Source organism: Pollicipes pollicipes, unplaced genomic scaffold, assembly GCF_011947565.3.
Source record: "Pollicipes pollicipes isolate AB1234 unplaced genomic scaffold, Ppol_2.1 Scaffold_7231;HRSCAF=8579_pilon_pilon_pilon, whole genome shotgun sequence".
Taxonomy (NCBI): Eukaryota; Metazoa; Arthropoda; class Thecostraca; order Pollicipedomorpha; family Pollicipedidae; genus Pollicipes; species Pollicipes pollicipes.
The window spans coordinates 11619926-11638999 of NW_023597034.1; the positions used below are offsets into that span (position 1 = coordinate 11619926).

Genomic DNA, 19074 nt, shown 5'->3' on the forward strand with positions numbered 1-19074 from the left:
CCTCCCTCCCCGTCCCTGTTAGTCACGTGACCTCCCGGCGCACCTGCGGGCGGGCGTTTGGGCCGCGCCTGCGTCTGGCGACGCCGCCGGCGCTGTGGCCTCTTCGGACGGCAGTGATAGGCTGCCCCGGCTCGCTTGCCGGTCACGGTCGCCTGAGGCCCTGCTCTAGTGGCGTGGCAGAGGGAGCGGCCGCTTACATTCCGGTGGTCGCGCGTATAACTCGGGTGAGAACGGACGCTGTCAACAGGCGTGCGAGGAACATAGGTGTCTGAGCGCTAGTGACTGGGGAAGTGTCGAAGACGATAGGATAGCTTCCCGTTTTAGTCGTAGCTTGCTTCTGGAAGGAGATGCCTACTGTTTGCCATCTTCCGCTATACGGCTTGAACCTGCACATCAGAAGTGCTTTGAAATAGCTGGCAATGTAAGTATTGAGACGAACAGAGCGATGAAGTGGATGAAATGTCCGTCCGCGGTACTTTGTGAGAAACCTCCCAACGAGGGGAATAAATCCTTCAACTGACAACTTCAAGCGGTGCGTGCCAAGCAACCTTCTGCCCATTTCATCCCGACTTTATCCTTTGACAGGTGCTGCAGTATGGTGTGCGGTATGTCCAGCCAGTGGCTGCTGCTTCTCTTCGGTGCTCTTTGGCGACCGACAGGTTAGTTCACCATTGCCTTCAACATTAAGTTCTTGCTGTTTCCGCCACCATGAAATCGGTTTATTAACGGCAAAGTTTAATGTTTGGCGGGCTGTTGAGTCCCTCTGACCCGCGACCGTTAGCAGACCGCGGTTAGTTGGAAGATAAGTAAGTCACCGATCTGATGTGACGGATGCTTGGAGCTTGAGCGATATTAGCGGCATTCGTTCAGCCTTGTATTAACGGGACTTCTGAATTCATGGCAGGCCGTTTCAAAGTCACGTAGCTCAGTCGCCTATGATAAGTTTTGTGATTAGAACATGACCGGGTAAACACACGTCAGGTGAACAACGAATTGAACCGACGATTGTCACTGAAGAGCATATGAAATTAGAAGCCTTTGTGAAACTTACACAGAAGTCGATGAGCCGTGTAATGAACTGAATGCATTACCTGATGGAAACAAGAGGCGCCTTATGTTCCACATGTTTTGCATTTTGAGTAGGGAGATCTTTTTCCCAACATTTATCACCGTTACATATACCAGCAGGTACTAAAACACGATGTTGCAAGGAGGTGTCACATATAGTGACAACATTCAGTTTTGTTAAGATGGTCCACGCTGTTTTGAAGAACTTTAACGTTGTGTTGCCAGTCTCTCGTGAGATATCTGGCGATTATGGTCAGAGTAAGGTCTTAAAGTTGACAATGCGGAACATATTACCTGCTGGTCTTGGAATCACCGTCAGGTGGAAAGGCTCAGAAGAACAACGAATAAATGTGCTAAAACGCATCGCTTGCTCCTGCTTTGAACGATATGTTATTTCGACTTCCCTTGACTTGAAGCCTCGGGTAAAAGGCCTCCAAGAAGTTTATTAACCTAACATGACCGGAAAATACATATTTTAGGTCGCAATGAAAAGTTCGTACATGGCAGCAACTTCATGGCTGCGCATTTATTTTGGTGGTCCCTCTCCCCAACCCACAAAAAATCCAAAAATGTTCCAATGGTCTATAGCGGTCCCATTCGAGTAGCGCAATTGTTATTGTTTGGTAAGGCATCATGAGAAAAGTGCATTTTGTAAAGAAAAGGGAATGTTTTGCCGGCATGTCCAAAAAAACAACTCAAGAATTTCCAATTAGTTTGTTGCAGTGTGTACCCAAACATGTCCCGAGCAAAGCTTCCAGGTCACACCCAAAATTAATGGCTTTTGAATACTTTTGAATGATTTTTAACCATTCAGCGTATTCCCGCGCACTATTACGTTGTGTATCGTCACGTATCAAGTCCGATCCAGCTCTGTCCAAGTGCAATCTGGTCCATGGTCGGACCGGGCTATGTCCAGTTCAGCTCAGGTTCAGTCCAGTCCTTGTCTGCAGCCTGGCTCATGATTCGTCCGGTCCATGACAGTTCTGGTACATGTCCGGCAGGACCCAGGTCCAGTCCAGTCCATCGCAGTTCTGGTCATGTCCGTCAGGGCCCAGGTCCAGACCAGGCCATGTCAGTTCTGGTCCAATGCCGTCAGGGTCCAGGTCCAGTCCAGTCTATGGCAGTTCTGGTCCATGTCCGGCGGGACCCAGGTTCAGTCCAGTCCATGGCGGTTCTGGTCCATGTCCGGCGGGACCCAGGTTCAGTCCAGTCCATGGCAGTTCTAGTCCATTGCCGGCAGGGTCCAGGTCCAGTCCAGTCTGTGGCAGTTCTGGTCATGTCCGGCAGGGCCCAGGTCCAGTCCAGTCGTGCAGGCCGATGTCTGGTCCCAGAGTACGTGGCCGGCGTGTCGAGCTACGCCCGTCTGACGGCCGCGTCATGTCGGCCATCTCCAGCCTTGCCCAGCCCTGATATGTGGAGTCGGGTCTGGACAGAACACGGCTGGCCGCGACCTGTCCGACCGTATCTGGACAGGACACGTCCGGCCTTAACGAGTCTGACCTTGTTTGGCCGTGACGTGTTCGACCGTGACGTGTCTGACCTTGTCTGACTGACGTGTTTGACCGCAACCTTCCTGACCTTGTCTGGTTGAGACGTGTTTGACCGTGACCTGTCCGACCGTGCCTGATCGTAACGTTCCTAGCTACGTCGTGTCTGTCCGTGATGTGTCTGGGCGTGTTGTGTCTGTCCGTGATGTGTCTGGCCGTACCTGGCCGACAGGAGGCATTTCCATCGAGACGCCACAGTACGAGCTGCACCGCTACCTCTTCGCCAACTACTCAACCTCGATCCGGCCGATCGCCAGCCACACTACGCCCACCACCGTCGAGTTCGAGGTCTCCATTTACAACCTGATCGACCTGGTGAGGACCGGCCTCTCACCCCTGCCCAGCAGGTGTGCCGTCGCTGACCCGGACAGTGCACGGACCGATCTGGTCTGGTGAGACCGGCCTGATCTTGCCGGAGGAGTCGTAGCTCCTCGCGCCATTTAACATGTGCATTTGGTCAGCGTTTTAATACTGCGTGAGCTCGCCTTTTTTTATTTTCGTAGCAGCTGCAATGATTTTTTATTTTGTTTTCCACGTCTATTTTTTCACTGGGTTGAACATAGTGTTTTTTTAATGTAAGCGCAACAGTCATCATAAGATGGGTGAAAATCTCTAACAAAATCTTCCCAGTACATGTACATGGCACTCATCCAAACTGTACAAATGTCTGCCATTTGAATTATCGAAAATCCCCTGCCTCGTTCAGACGAATTAAAAGTATGTGCCAAGTGATATGTTTTGATGGATTTGAGTTCAGAGTGCTCGGTAAGTGAAACGGGCTGTGTGCACCACGAATTCACTACTCGATTTGCGCCGTTCCTATACAGCGGAAATTGTGGCCGCGTCTTTTCACCAGGCAGTAACTTGCCCGCGTCGTGACCCGTACCCGGTACTGCTGGGTAATGAGCTCGACACCGTAACTTGCCCGCGTCGTGACCCGTACCCGGTACTGCTGGGTAATGAGCTCGACACCGTAACTTGCCCGCGTCGTGACCCGTACCCGGTACTGCTGGGTAATGAGCTCGACACCATAACTTGCCCGCGTCGTGACCCGTACCCGGTACTGCTGGGTAATGAGCTCGACGCCATAACTTGCCCGCGTCGTGACCCGTACCCGGTACTGCTGGGTAATGAGCTCGACACCATAACTTGCCCGCGTCGTGACCCGTACCCGGTACTGCTGGGTAATGAGCTCGACACCGTAACTTGCCCGCGTCGTGACCCGTACCCGGTACTGCTGGGTAATGAGCTCGACACCGTAACTTGCCCGCGTCGTGACCCGTACCCGGTACTGCTGGGTAATGAGCTCGACACCATAACTTGCCCGCGTCGTGACCCGTACCCGGTACTGCTGGGTAATGAGCTCGACACCATAACTTGCCCGCGTCGTGACCCGTACCCGGTACTGCTGGGTAATGAGCTCTACACCGTAACTTGCCCGCGTCGTGACCCGTACCCGGTACTGCTGGGTAATGAGCTCGACATCGCCATAAAGGCGGCAAACAGCCGCGACATCCCTGACTAATCTAATCCTATCCGTGTCGCTTAAAGCTTTCACGATCCTATCCATTTCATTCTAAGGATCCATCCTGACTACTAAGTTATCTCACGACAGCCGTTTTTGTGGCAGATGCCGCGAGATACGTTTAAGATGCAACGCTTGGTTTATCGTTTGGGGTATTGAGCGGTGCAATTTGGCTATCATCAGTGATCGACGCATTGATTGGCCGGACTTAATTGTTTGGCTTACGTCACAGGATTGACGTCTCCGGCACTGCAATAACAACATGTGGTAATTCGCATGCATCTGACATGTGTAGCTCAAACATCATAAATTGAGAAGAGGCACGAGGCCTATATTAATTCCTTCTTGCTCATTGGGTAGTACACTGATGTCGCCTCCGCAACGTCATGGCATTGGGCCTTCTAATAAGGTTTTGCAGTTTGGCTAGAAACGAGTCGAAAATGGTAATTCCGTAGAACCAAGTCCCGCAATATTGAAACGTTGGACATTTGGTCTCTGTCTTCGGCCTTAACGGTCTGTACTCAAGGGCGGTGATAGCAAAGGGATCTAACCGGGTAATTGCCAATCTAATCCAAACAACAAGAGCCAAACGGTGATTATATGTAAACAAGCGTGCCATATTGTTCCAAGTGCTGCTGCCTCTCACAATGATGCCCCCCACAATGATGCCCTCGGCAAGACTCAGAAATCTTTGCAAGGTAACCGTCTGCTTGCGTCCAATTAGCAAGTTTTTAGTGCAAGTTCCAAAATGAACGATGAAATAATGTATCCTCTGTGGCCTGGTCAGGATTGTAGGGAACGTAGTCTTCTGGTTTCTGTAGCGCAAGCCTCAGTATAGCTAATGAAATCGTATGCCTCGTACTGCTTGCGAAGCATTGTCAACGGGTCATATCAGTGGTTTCCTGGTTTGGAGTCGAACGTAACCCCGTGATGTCGTTCAAACGGTTTGTGTAGTTATAACCACCAGTGAAGTTGGTGAGGTCCGAACCCTAGTCACTTCTGAGAGGAATGCACTGCCATCCAACCGATATTGTTGTGCTTTGCTATATCAAGTGACACCAAAACCGACATGGAACCTAGTAACTTTAATGTAGGATGCACCCATGCCACTTGGTGTCTCAAACAGAATGTCCTCTCTGTCATATGTGTGGTATGTTTATCTTAAATAAATAAGTTCTTTCTTCTCTGAAATGCGAGGTTTATGTCTGCCATTACCATGCATACAAAACACTTAAGAAAACTGTGAGCAGGGGATTTATGGGACATCTGTATAAACGAGGCGCTGTGTTAATCGCGAATGAACTAAATGATTTATGGTTTGACAAAGCCAATCATCCCTTCACCCTATCGTCGACTCACCACACCGTCAAGCGGGGCCTCGAGCTAGGCAAAGCGGCTGTTGCATGGAGAACACGAACATCATATCTAAACGTTGAATGCGTTGGCTAAATTCCCGCAATATGTGTATGCTGTCTAAGTACCAAATCGGGTCATGTCGGTTTGGACGAAACGAGCCCAAACGATGTAATCAGCATATTGCGCCGGTACTTGATACCCATTGGGCAAGCATGCCTACGCTGGGGACATTCTAAAGTTGACCACAATGCTGACGAAGGCACAACCCGATGAGCTTGAGTCGCTTCTTTTGGCGTATCGACTGACCGTTCAAACCACAGCATGGGACTTCTACCCAGCATTTATTTCATTGAACTTTCTTTCATAAACATGGCATGTTGTCATTCACGAGGGAGAGAATATTGCGTCATTGAAATAAAGTAATTATTTCGGGAACAGCGGCATAGGTGCGTCCCCATCTAGTGCGCAGCGAGCAAAAAGCTTCGTTGGTGATTGCTACAACACCAAACTGTCAATTTTGTAAATATGGTACATTTAAAATACTTCGACATGTAGTGATAAATTTGCATATGCTAAAACCTTAGCATGAAATAAAGTCAACCATGCTTGACTTGTTAGTGGTTATTTTTCAAATTGAACGTCACATGCTTTGCTCACTTCGTCGCCTCCCGCAAGAGGGGGGGGGGGGGGGGGGGCGGAGGAGAACACTGCGCACCCGGTGTGCTATAACGAGGGTGGAAAACTGGGTGCAGTAAACTCACAAGCGACTTATATTTTTACACGAGTTATTTTTAGATGATTCAGAAGCTCAGAACATCGGTCCAAATGAGGTCAAAGTATGCCTGGTACCTGCGTCTGCGAACTGTCTGGCGGACGGCATACTTGTTTGTGAAGTGACGAGGTGTGAAACATACGACATTTCTAATGATAAGAGAGAGGGCGGAGAGGATGAGGTGTCCCACACCCGTACACCCACACCCTTTTATAGCGGCAGGGGTATAGTTTTGCCAAATGATACGGGGAATTGAGCAGAGAAGAGACTGGTAAAGAATTATTGCGTGTAATTTTTCGGTGGTTTAGAAAGGGGAGATGTAGCACTATCGTACGTATATGCCTGCACTTTCCAAGATTGCTTTACGACATTTCACTGCTAGAGTTGCTAAAAATGGCCGCATGCTGATGCTTGAATGAGTATGGGAACTGCAAGCATGTTACCGACAGCAATGGATCCAGTAATAGGGGCTTACTCTTTTTACGACTCCCACAGAATGAGAAGAATCAGGTGATGACGGTGAATGCAGAGATTATTATGAAGTGGAACGATTCATTCCTGTTCTGGAACCCGGATAACTATGCGGGCATCCAGGATATCCGCGTACCCTGGAAGGATATTTGGACACCAGACGTCGTTCTTTACAATAGGTGAGGCTTCAAATCCTACTTGGTGTGTAAACGGGCTATCGCGTTTTACTAATATGCTATGAACACGTATCTAGCCATTGACATGGTCATAATATCAGCATACCTGTGCCAGTTTCTTATATTCTTTGGAAAGGCCCTGTAGCTGAATGAGTGGCGGACGCGTTGGGTTCTAAATACATCGCCAAGTGGATGTATGGATTGGGAATCCCGTACTCGTATGGCGGCAACCACACGGGCTTACGTACATTGCATAACTTTATAACTCTGCCATTGAATTGTTCACCACGAGCGGCCATGATGCGATGTTGTGTAACCCAGTAAACCCCCAGTTTCATTTAATTAACAGGTTGCAGGCCCTAACAAAATAATTCCGTAGTATAGAGAATTGTTCTGGCAAGATATCAGTTTAAGCAGCAAGGCCTACAGCCGTTTTCAGTCGTGTTTCGATCGGTTGTGATGGTATTCGCGTCTAAATCGATGTAATCGGTTTCATTCGCCTCTAAATCGATTTCAGCGAATCGTTTGGCGCAAACGGGCTTCAGTCCTTATCAAAGTTACTTTATGTGCAAGATGAAATTGTGTGAACCAATCCTACTGACAGACGTGATTCTGCTGTTGAGAGGACTTTGGTAACTTGCATAATTGTATCTGAAAATTATTAAGCGCTTCACCGCCACGGACGCAGATGTCATGACACGGCTGTTACCAAACAAAAACAAAAACATGGGACTACAGTTGAGAGAAAATCCTTCTGTGGGCAAACGTTCCACGTGGCAGGTCTGTTACATACAAAATGCCTTCGGTCAAAGTATGTGGCACGACAATTTAATGCAAGAAAACTCTTGCACAAGACGATTGCTTCGTATAAACCATGTACCCTTACGTGTACGCGACAAAACTGTTACGGACACATAACTTTCGCGCAACATCACCTCCACAGACGAAACGTCCACAGTCGATGTCTTTACGCGGGGAATGATATGCAAAACTCTTATTCGACTTGGCCTAACTTACTTTAGGCCCATTTGTTAGCCCGGGCTAAAACTTAATTGAATTAGCTTAAAGCCAGTTAAGTTAACTTAAGTATTAGACTAACTAAACTTTACCTAGCTTAACGTAACCTAACATAATCTATGCCTAGCCTTCACCCAACGTAGCCCAACGTGAAGCTAGCGTCACCTCACGTCACGTAGCTTTACCTTGTCTCATCTTATCTGTTACTTAACCTAACTCACAGTGAACCGAGTTTATCCTTATTTTGCCTCCAGCTGACGTACCAGCTGTAGCTAGATCTAGACCCTGTTTCATATGTCCTCAAATGAGTTGAATTAGATGACGCAATGCAATTTTGCACAATTTTAGAGTCGACTTCGCGTAAGTTTAATCGCACCACTTATTTCCATTTACTGAGCATTCAGTGCAATCAACCCCACTTTGACTCATTCATATTTTGGCTGCTTCTGACAACAACACTGGCTCAGTCGAACTAAAGCACTCTTCCGGTTTCATCCTATCTTTTTAGGCACCATTATCTTTGTGCATGTCACTATGTTTTCCTAGGATCAATACTGGAAATGGCGTCTGTTTTGTAATGACCAGTGGTAATATAATAATAATGGCAATGTTAATTACAAGAATGGTAACGACGTGGTTTTGGCCATAATAATGGTGCCGGTAGCGGTTTTGATGCTCAGCGGAGGTACAACATCGAGTTTTTGACCGAGGCAGCCGAGTCGTAACGAACTTGGTCTGTAAAAGCTCTGCACACTGTGTGATGCCGGCAGAAGTTTTGTCCTGTGGTTGTGTTGTCCGTAACAGTTAAGACCACGGATGTTATGTCACGCAGAAGCTGTTTCATAGCAGTTCTGCCGTTGGCGGTCTTTGCTGTAGAAGTCGGAACACCGAAGTGTCCGTAAAAACGGTCGCCATAACCGTGAAAAATTATGTGATCCAACGGTGGTGACCGTGTGACGTCATATAGCGCCGGCTCGGCTTACAAATGGGCCATCTACAATACGCTGGCGATCGTGAAGTCGTCCGGGGAGGCGACCACGTGGTGACCGTGTGACGTCATATAGCGCCGACTCGGCTTACGAATGGGCCATCTACAACACGCTGGCGATCGTGAAGTCGTCCGGGGAGGTGACTATGCTGTCGCACGCCATCCTGCGCTCCTCCTGCGAGATCAACATCCGCTACTACCCGTTCGATCAGCAGCTCTGCGTCATGAGCTTCTCCAGCTGGTCGCAGGACATCACCCAGGTCAGTATATCTCGCCAGCGCTGCCGACGTTATCAGTTGGGAACACGAAACAAAGCATCAGTCAGGGTAGGATTTGTGTAGATCGATTTACGGCGAGGCGGGAATTACGCTCGCCCTTCTGTGCTACTTTACCGTGATACGTTATGTTGTTCGCGTCGCAGTCTCTAAGCAGAGTGACTTATGGTGTCTCCAAGTCGCCTACCTTTCTATCGACCCATACTGGAGACCTTGCAATCGCGAGCCTAGAATGTGTAATGGAGACGTCATAGTCGCTTCCCCTCCACCGATCGGAGCTTGTCCTGCTCCCAGATCGCATTGGTGACCGGCCCAGCTCAGGGCGACATCAGCGCTTACGTTGAGAACCCCGAGTTTTTCCTGGAAAATTTTTACGTGGATGGCCTGAACACAACAGATGCGTGTTGCGATCAACCATTTTCAAGTAAGAACATCTTCGATATATGCCATATGTATGTTGTGATCGACCGTTTTCAAGTAACAGTGTCGTTGACCATAATGATGATGGCAGTGGATGAGATTTCAGAGTTAATGGGTCAGTAAGACGTCAAACGGCGCCAACGGCTCGTGCAAATGAAAGGGAGTGTCAATGAATAAGACGCAATGAAAGGAATGGAGCCCACCAGGATGCCATATTTGCTCTATATGCTTAGAAAGCTGCCGCAGATTGGCGGCGCTAATAAAAATAGATTTGACACTAGCATTAGTGTTATGGAATAACTGCATTGCAGCGCTGCAGCAGGACAAAAATGTGGAAAAAGTTAACCCGTAGCGTGAGTGCAAGGGCAGCTTTAAAAACGTCGAGTTGACAAAATCAAGATTATATTTCATCTATTGGTTCTGAACAGTTATGAGATTAAGAATTTTGCCTTGTTCAGGACAAAATATTATGAAAGACTATTGTAGGACACAATCCATTGCATGTTGAATATATCACTTGATGGAAATCAAAGTGGTGTTAAGTGTTTTGCATCGAGACAGGCAAAGCGCAATGTACAGAAGCATGTTTAGCAAAAGCGATGTACGACGAGAGAGTGTTCCTCGGCATGCTCACCAATTTCATCCTCTACAAACAAGCCAATCGACGCGCATATCTGCGTGATCGTGGTTGTGAGAACACCTAGCCAAGTCATCAAATCCAGTGCCACCTATCCACAGCGTCCCGCCGGCTGGACGTGGATTCGAGCTTTTGGGAGCATTGCTAAACTTCGTTGATGTAGGGCGAGGATTTAGCCAGAATTTTGTCGGAATTTGTGACGGGAGGGACTGCAGGGTATGTAACGGAGCATTTTTCGGGATGGGGGGGGGGGGGGTGGGGGCAAGCCCTATTCATGGTTCGTAGGCACCGCGAACAGACTAAAGACGCCTCACAGGTAAAGTGTCTATGATCAATGGGCAATCAATGGTGGCTTTGTCTGGCGCCGAAACGGCTTTCTCAGCTGCCTGCGGTACATATCCACGCGGTTATCCGATTACCTAATCTCTAAACTATGGTTGTGTCACCGCTTATAACAGCGCATTAGGTTTTAAGCCAAAATAAGTTGACTGATCACCAGCGTACAGAATTACATTCAATAGTGTCAAAGTGACAAATTACGCTCGCTCTTGACCGGAGGGGGGGGGGGTCTAAAAACCCTTCAAAAGCTCGCTTGGCAGCGCCACTGTTTAAGACGTCCTTGTTTCCTTTTCCAACCGGTCGTGTTTGTTTAGGGAGTAGCGTTCATTTTCATTGTTGTTGAGCTGAACGAGGCCATTTGGTCGTTGCAATGCATACAGATGCATGTACAGGCCTGATTGCACCATACCTTATGCAACTAATGTTCACGTGGCGTGAGCGATCATTATTATTACTATCGTGGATGTTTGCCTGGCATTGTCTTCAGCAAAACAGCTTTTAATGAAAAGCAGCGTCTTGTTAATCATTGCACACTTCAGGACCTTTTCAATTGCGTTTGGAGTGTACTGCCGCGGTATTTCCAGCGATAGTGACTTAGCACTTTTGCCGTGGATACTTGCCAGCGTTTCCTAGGGAGCCATGCTGTATTTTGTGGTCTGTATTTTATGTTTATGATAAGAGCTTTGCTGCAATTTATTGTTTGTATTTTATGTTGATAATATATATGAGCCATGCTGTATTTTATTGTTTGTTTTTTTATGTTTGTGATATGAGCCATGCTGTATTTTGTGTTTTTGGCCTGTCAAGCATCGCCATGAACTTTTTTCAAGGCCTAGAATATGTTCTTCATATTTGTGCCCTCCTTTTGAGTCCCCATGTTTTTTTTCCTTTGGGGGAGGCGACATGTCCCTCTTTTTACCTCAAAATGATGCCCACCTGCTGCGTTTGCTTACAATGCGTTATCTTTGCAGTGCTTTGGTGAGGTAGCTGCTTTTTCATCCACATGCAGCTTAAGCCTTTATATTATATGTTTCTTCCACTTACTGCCATTCCAGCCTTCTGGACGGTGGTACACCTCCGATTACCGTGGTAGTCTAATTATGTTTTTGATGTTCTCGCATGCGTCGTTGGCAAGCAAGCATATGTGTAAATTTCTCACATATTGAATTGGCTTGTGTTCGCTCGTGGCATTCATCAGCATTCATAAGTTTAGTCTGAATAACCACTGTGACAGTATAATGTTTGACCACAAACCCAATCAGCCCTCAGATATTACGTGCAGCTTCAGAGAAGAACCGCGTTTACGATGTTCTTTTTCATAATGCCAGGAATATTCGTCAATTTAACGGGTAAGACATTAGTTTTCACCAACAAGATAAGTACACGATTTTTAACGCTTCACGAAATGTGTATACATGGTGCGCAGGTGACATGTGTGTAGCATGTTATTTTCCGCAATCCTGCCATTTCAAGCAGGCATTTTCAGACTGCAGTCAGATTCTACCATGCGCCGGAATATGTTTTGTGCAATCTATGGATTGTCAATTTTATAAATGCTTTTTCATTGGTTCAGCGGGTGCGGTGTTGATGATATGTGCAGTAACGGAGTGATGTTCCACAGCACTGATGGTGTTTATGCTGCCCTGCGAGTCGGGGGAGAAGGTCAGCCTGGGTATCAGTGCTATGCTGGCCATGATGGTTTTCCTGATGGCCATGACGGAAAACCTGCCGCCATCGCAAAGCATTCCTATCGCAGGTTGGTGTGGCATGATGGAGGCTGAACATGCTCTCCTAGGGAAGGTATTGCCGCTGAGCACGCGCCCGGCCGGGGGTCAAATGACCCCCTTTTCTTCTGAAGGCTTTTCCGGAATGGTTTCCGAACGGCGCGGCAGGGTGGCGTCACATTTTGAGTGCCTGTAGAAAATTGAGTAGTGGGTGGTTTGGCACAACAAATTAGATGTGCCTTGTAAGGTCGCTGATCGACGGCTGGCCAAAGTCAGGCCATAGATTCAGCGAAGTCAGTTTCCAGGGAATCGTTCAATCTGATGCAACAATGGAGTGTTGGACGAAGCCATACATCTCTGAGATACTTTCTTAGGCAACACAATAATGGAATGGGATAATGGAATAATGGAATTTCATTGACCTCAGCTCAGACATCTTTGTCGTTTATTCAAATGCAAAACTCAAAGCAGTCTTGTGTGATCTTGGTCAACATGACCTTTGAAAGGTCAAACTAGGTCACTGACCCCGAATGATTGTGTTTTTTTTCCTTAGAGCAGTTAGCTAGGTTCCGCGGGCACTTTGGAGACTAACCTAGATATTGACCTTGTTTGACCTCATTTGATCCAAACGTTATGACCTGGGAACCTCAAACTTTGACCTGGGTGAGTACAAGTACAGACTCTCAGCGGGGGTCAAATTGACTCTGCACCCGAGCGAAGAGTATCAAGGTGGCCACCCGGGCGCATGTTAACTGACAGCTGATTGACGTCTTTTGTCCGGAAATTGTCCTCACGAACGCCAGCTGTGAACGGTCTGTCAATTTTACTTTCCCCTGACTTGATTGTCGCATGGCCGATGGAATGGCAGGATTTGAATGACGTAATTATGGCGTCATGGATACCTTGTTGACCTTGAAATAGTCCGCACATCTTTGTGGGTGTGCAGCTCAGAAACTGGTGGGGGGGTATGGATGTCAGCCCGGCATGGGCAGATAGGTGACATCTGCCCCCCTCCCCTGTCAAATATTCGTGATAACTCAAAAACATCTCAATATATCGCGGAGAAATTTGGAGCAGCCATTAATCGATGAGTTTGACGTCATACATCAAGGTATCAACCATTAGATCATGACAGATCAAGCGTGAGTAGTGCCAGAGTAACGTCATGTTTGTCGATTTTTTGGAAAAGCGCATAGCGGTAGACAAATTAACACATAAACGGGAAACGTGATCTCATCAGTAAATGTTTCGTGGGTGATGTCGTTTTGTTGTTCCAATATTGCACCTTGAAACATTGGCATATCAAACAAGAGAAGTATTGATAACAAGTACACCCTACAGTTTTGGGTCTTTGGCTTTAAAATTACGTAAACTGTTCAGTGCATTGGCGAGGAACATTATTCACATAGGTGAGACAGTAGCACTAGCCTTATTCCTCGGAAAAAACAGGAGAATGGAGATACAGTTAAGTTGATATGTCGGCAACATGCCTTTGTCGAACCAATAGCAGAAGTGAGTAGTGAAATTGTGTTTGAAAAAATGGTGTTAAAAATGGAAGAATTGTTCCTAAAAAAGTAAACTCATTGTTGCTACTGTTTCGATAAAAGCATGTTGCCGAAATATCAACCTAACTATATCACCATTCTCCTGTTTTTTGTTGTTTTTTTTTTGGAGGAATAAAGCTTACACTACTGTCTTATCTATTAGACATTAGATTATGAAAGTAGGAAAGTCGATGTTCTAAAATACGATTTCGCTATGAAGGATGCTGCCTCTACCAAGTTTGAAGCGATTGTCTGTAACAATGGTTAAGTGATGTCTTGAAATACATCCCAGCGCATGCCGCCCGTACCCCGGGGGTCCGGGCCTATGGCAGCAAGTGGCGGGGCGGCGGAAGCCGTTTATCAGTTTTACACAAATCGACGGCCCCATGACTGGCGGTGGGGTAGGAAGGAAGGGTTTGACTATGACTGGTGGCGGCAGAAGGGTACCAGATTGCGCTGTCGGTGTAGCTGAACCGTCGGAAACAAAGCAAACATCGATCCAGCCGATTATCTGCAACCGGGTTAATTAATTTGACCTTGACCTTAGACGGCTTATGAAGGAGCTAACAAGGTGTGAAGGAGCTAACGAGGAGCTAACAAGGAGCAGCCGCTTTTCACGTGTTCGATACCCCTAATTGTGGATAAACTCTAACAATTCGCGGTAGATGGCTCAAATATGACGGAAATGAATAGATCAAAATAGACATTTAGACCGAGGTTTCAGCTCGCATTTGCACGGCACGTGACCTTGGCTCTGGGCCTGGTACGGCGTGCGTAACATTAGATACCTCATTTACGTAAGCTATATATTTCGTATAACATGAAATTAGATACATGCTCGATCAGAGCTTAATGATTTCACACCAAGAGATACGCTTCTAAATGAAATGCGTTGTGGGAGCGGTCAGCCCTGCCAAAAAAACATGTTCATAATGTGATCTTTACCTGTGGCCTAAATGCATATTCAGACTTGAATTCGTTGTGTGGTCGGAGACCTCACGCCACGGCGCCACATACGCCGTGGAAGACCGCAGCAGAGCAAAGAATGTCTCATTGCGACAAAATTCGGCGCTCAAAACATTCGGAAATTCGGTGAGTTCAACTTAGACGTCTGAAACAAAACTTTTCAGTGGAGGAGACAAATTATGGTCGCCATCATGCTTCGTGAAAAATAAGTGAAAGGTGAAGGATGCTGTTCGTGCCTTGTGCCACTTTTTTGCTGCGAGGTTCAAACCCAATTAATTGTTCAATGGATGCTTTGCAAGATTCTGTTTTCTGGTGTCATGAGCAGGGGTCCCGGAATTCATTGTATCCTATTTTATGGTAGCCACTGAAGGCGGCGTCCTCCGTTTAAACTTTTGGGGGCCTGTAGCACGGCAAACCGCTTCTGGTTGCCGAGGCATACAACTACCGTTAATCGAGCTACGCCCATTCTTTGCTGGTCAGGTGCGTGCCACCGGATGCATTGTGCATGTCTTGTCTGTTGAGACACATATCCACGCTGGCTGGGTCATTTGTCAGCTGTTTGTCGAATACGCGGTCCCCGCCAGCCGGTGCATGTGCTTCCTGTTTGTTGGCATGTTGGCATATGTGAGTCACTCCGGCGTTCGCCGGAGCGTTAGCCTCCTGTTTATCTTGATGCGTTTTTTTCCGTTTGGTTGTGGCAGGGAGGGGGCTGAAGAGAAGGCTCCTCTCCTTCGAATTTTAGGGTCCAATCGAGAAAAATTCCCGTGATGATCCTATACTATCCCCTGTAAGAAAACGATGGCATCTGACTTAAAACTGCCTTGTCTTTGGGCTGATAGGAATCACCAAGCAAAAGGTGATAAAGCAATTTAACATCTTTTGACCCGACTATGCGAGCCAGGTCGGGTTAATGAGGCATTTGAAATAACCTCCCACAATCAATAAGACAATGATCAAGGATGCAGCGCGACCGAAATGGGTTAGTACGTAACGGTACGATTAGTGTGGTGAATACGAAGACGTGGTGGAAAGTATCAATTTTTGGCGCAGCCAGCAAGGTCTCAAGGGCGTTACGGACACCGCATGGGGCAAATGGTGACAGTGGGTCAGCCCTCATCAATCCTGAATGCCGTTTGCCTCCGGATTCCCACGCTGGGGATGTGCGTGACCTGCCATACACCTGGAACACCTGGAACTGCCACAGCTGGACTGCCACCCGACAGGCCATTCCAACAATGCCGGTGTTCGTGCATTGTGAGGATATGTTGTCACGTTCGACGTCCTTGGTGATGAATGCCGGCGGTGACACGTCGGTTTGTTACTACAGGGGCAAAACGATGACACCCTCTCTACTGCCCTCTGCAGTTTCTCGCAATATGGGCAGACCCGCTTTCTGTCAGACTATCTGGTAGCTGCCTGTTCTTTCAGGTACTTACTACGGAACCTGCATCGGCATTTTAACAGCCAACATCATGGCATCCATTTTCGTCTTGAACATCCAGTACAAAGGCGTGTGGGGCTTCCCAGTGCCCAACTGGACCAGGTGAGTGACTCGACGATCAGTGGCAGATGTGCTGCAGGCACGCTTAGGCATGCTTCCCGTTTGCTATAGATGCAGACATCCCAAGAGTCCTGTTAAGGCGGTGAACTGGCAGTGCACTCGGAAGGCAGTTAACGGGAAGGCAGTTAACGGGAAGGCAGTTAACGGGAAGGCAGTTAACGGGAAGGCAGTTAACGGGAAGGCAGTTAACGGGAAGGCAGTTAACGGGAAGGCAGTTAACGGGAAGTGTGGGCGCCCCAGGAAGGGGGATCATTAAAACCGTTTTAGCGTTGCCAACGATCATGCGTCACCCCAAGATAAATGTTAAACTTCTACAAAAGGCGAGAGTGTCATGGCTACCCTGTCCCCCCCCCCCAAACCACATTCTCCACCTTAACTCCTGCCTCAGTTCCGACTTCGTGAATGTGCGGGACTTTTATTTACGGCAAGTATCATTTGAAGGTGCGCCTTGGTCACCCAAAACACACAAAAGGCAACCAATTTGATGAAACGTCACGTACCAAAAGCTTATCAAAGTAAGAGGGAGGCCTTTTATTTCAAGTATGGGTGACGATCGCTGAAGTGTATTTCAGTAATCCTGTAGATGACAATATTTTGAGCAACCTATGTGTGTGATGTAGAATATTATAGCTCCCACACTATTGATGGCGAGATTGATTCTGTCACTGTCTACAGAAAGGATAGTTGGGTGGCAAATGGATAAACAAAGGTAAACCCTGTCGCAGAAAATATACTTGTAGTGGTTAACAAGCAGTTTAATGGAGAAACAGGGTTTTTACGACAGGGGTTTCTCGGACTGCGTAATTAATCCTGGTGCTCAGCAACCCACATGTTGTGGATCCTCAATCCCGACAAGTCGGGGCATTCTTTTGCATTTGGCATTTATGAACACCCGGTTACACACTAAGAACTGTTGCGCCCCGCGTCATCGCCCGCCGCTGCCGGCTTCCCCCACCCGGCTACGTCGCCGCAAGCGGACGTGGAGCGGAGTCGGCCGGCCCGCCTACGAAGGCCCGCCTACACTCGTGCTGCCTGGCACACCATCACGTGCTGCGTATGACGTGTGACGTCATAGTCTGCCACGTGTCACGTCACCCCGCATGGCCGGCCTTCGGGCACGCCAGCGGCGAGCGCACGGGGGCACAGACACGGTAGCGCGCATGCACTGCATTTGTAACCACGGCGCACACCGACGTTACCTGTTTACTTTGACGGCACCTATCTGCACATCACGATATCCATCATCACATGAAGTCACCGGAAACTTAGCCAACTTTGGTGCATCAACCTTTCTAGGTCATGAGTTGTGTTGATGCACTACAAGTGAAACGGGAAGCTATTTCAACTGCAAACAAACCAGTCTCCCTACATTTGGTCGCTTTAATGGCACGATGGGAGGTTTTCTTTTCGGTTGAAATGCTTGCAAAGCAAGCCCCGAAAATCAATAATAAGGATTTAGTACGTTCTATTATTTTCTTAGCTGCAACTATCTGTTGGACAGTTAACATGTTTATATTTATGAGACGTTTTACCCTTTAGTTTCCAAACCTGTTAGTCACTAGTTAAAACGGGTCGCCCAACATGCTCCACTCTCGCAACATGCAGCAGAAGATGTAGCAAAGCGTGAGCTAGACAGTATTGTTTACAAAATTAATCATCGATGATATTCCTTGGAAAAACATCCCCTGGTAGGAAGAAATCTGTGAGTCATTTTGTGTTGCAAGGTGTGTTGAAATTGGTCATTTTGTGAGGCGGAGTCAATGCATATATGTGGTCAGGAGTCTTCAAATCAAACCTTTTCTGCATCTCACCAAATCTGGGCCGTTGGTATAAAGTGCCTTAGTCCCAATCCGTACCAACGCCAGTCTTTCAGTGCCTCGGTGGTCAGGTCTTGCCTTTGCGCGCTATGAGGACGCTTCCATTCTCGTGTTATTGCTTAGTGGGGCGGGGTACCCCTAAACATGGACCGCCCCTGCGCAGGTGCTGGATTGCACCATCCTAAGGATGTGGGTGTATGAATGTTGACCTTTCGGTGGTTGATTAAAATTGCTTAGCATCAAAGGACCTTTGCTATCTTTACAGCAGTCAATGTCTCCAACTTCCCAACAATAAAGTGCCAGTGAGATCGTTGAGCGACCACTTACCTGAAGTACGTTATTTTTTCTCATAAAGCTGTGAAACGTCCCGCAACTTAGCCCATGACACTTTGGGATTCAGTTTGGTAATATCTTAAGCGATAATGGCTAAATTCGAACTTCCAAAAAAATGTACTTAAGCAACATTCTAGGTGTTAACCATTCCTCTTGTCCATGCAATCCTACGGGTGTAATAAACTGAGGCCGATTTGGGTGTTTTCAGTCCACGGGTCCCCATGTTTTGGTGAAACATCAACTCTGCCACCTCACGCGGACTGCCCGGCCACCAAAACTTTCCCCATGATGTGACTTTTATGAAATCACTGTTGGTTTGTTTTACCCGCGTGCGTGTCATGGTGCACCTCAACCAAAAGAAAGCCCTGTGATTGCGATTGGCCCTTTTCGCACTCCTTGGTGATAAACTGGTCCAAAATGGGGGCGGCGGGTGCCACCAGCGATCTCATCGGTGAAATTGCTCATTTTCACCGGCAACTCCTAAACACAGCGATCCCCCGAAAATGCTTCCCTGCGAAACCAAAATGTTGGATGCATC

The 19074-nt window shown here is 47.6% G+C and overlaps 1 protein-coding gene across 1 annotated transcript in view; it reads left to right on the top strand.

Moving 5' to 3' along the window:
- The first annotated feature begins 607 nt into the window (after nt 1-607).
- Nucleotides 608-19074, top strand: part of LOC119109391 (neuronal acetylcholine receptor subunit alpha-9) — an 85871-nt gene continuing 67404 nt past the window's right edge. Inside the window, exons 1-8 of the mRNA XM_037233006.1 lie at nt 608-659; nt 2788-2930; nt 6764-6918; nt 8997-9180; nt 9490-9619; nt 11854-11940; nt 12213-12347; nt 16254-16368. Of these exons, the coding sequence (XP_037088901.1) occupies nt 608-659; nt 2788-2930; nt 6764-6918; nt 8997-9180; nt 9490-9619; nt 11854-11940; nt 12213-12347; nt 16254-16368 (1001 nt within the window). The remainder of the gene's footprint in view (nt 660-2787; nt 2931-6763; nt 6919-8996; nt 9181-9489; nt 9620-11853; nt 11941-12212; nt 12348-16253; nt 16369-19074) is intronic.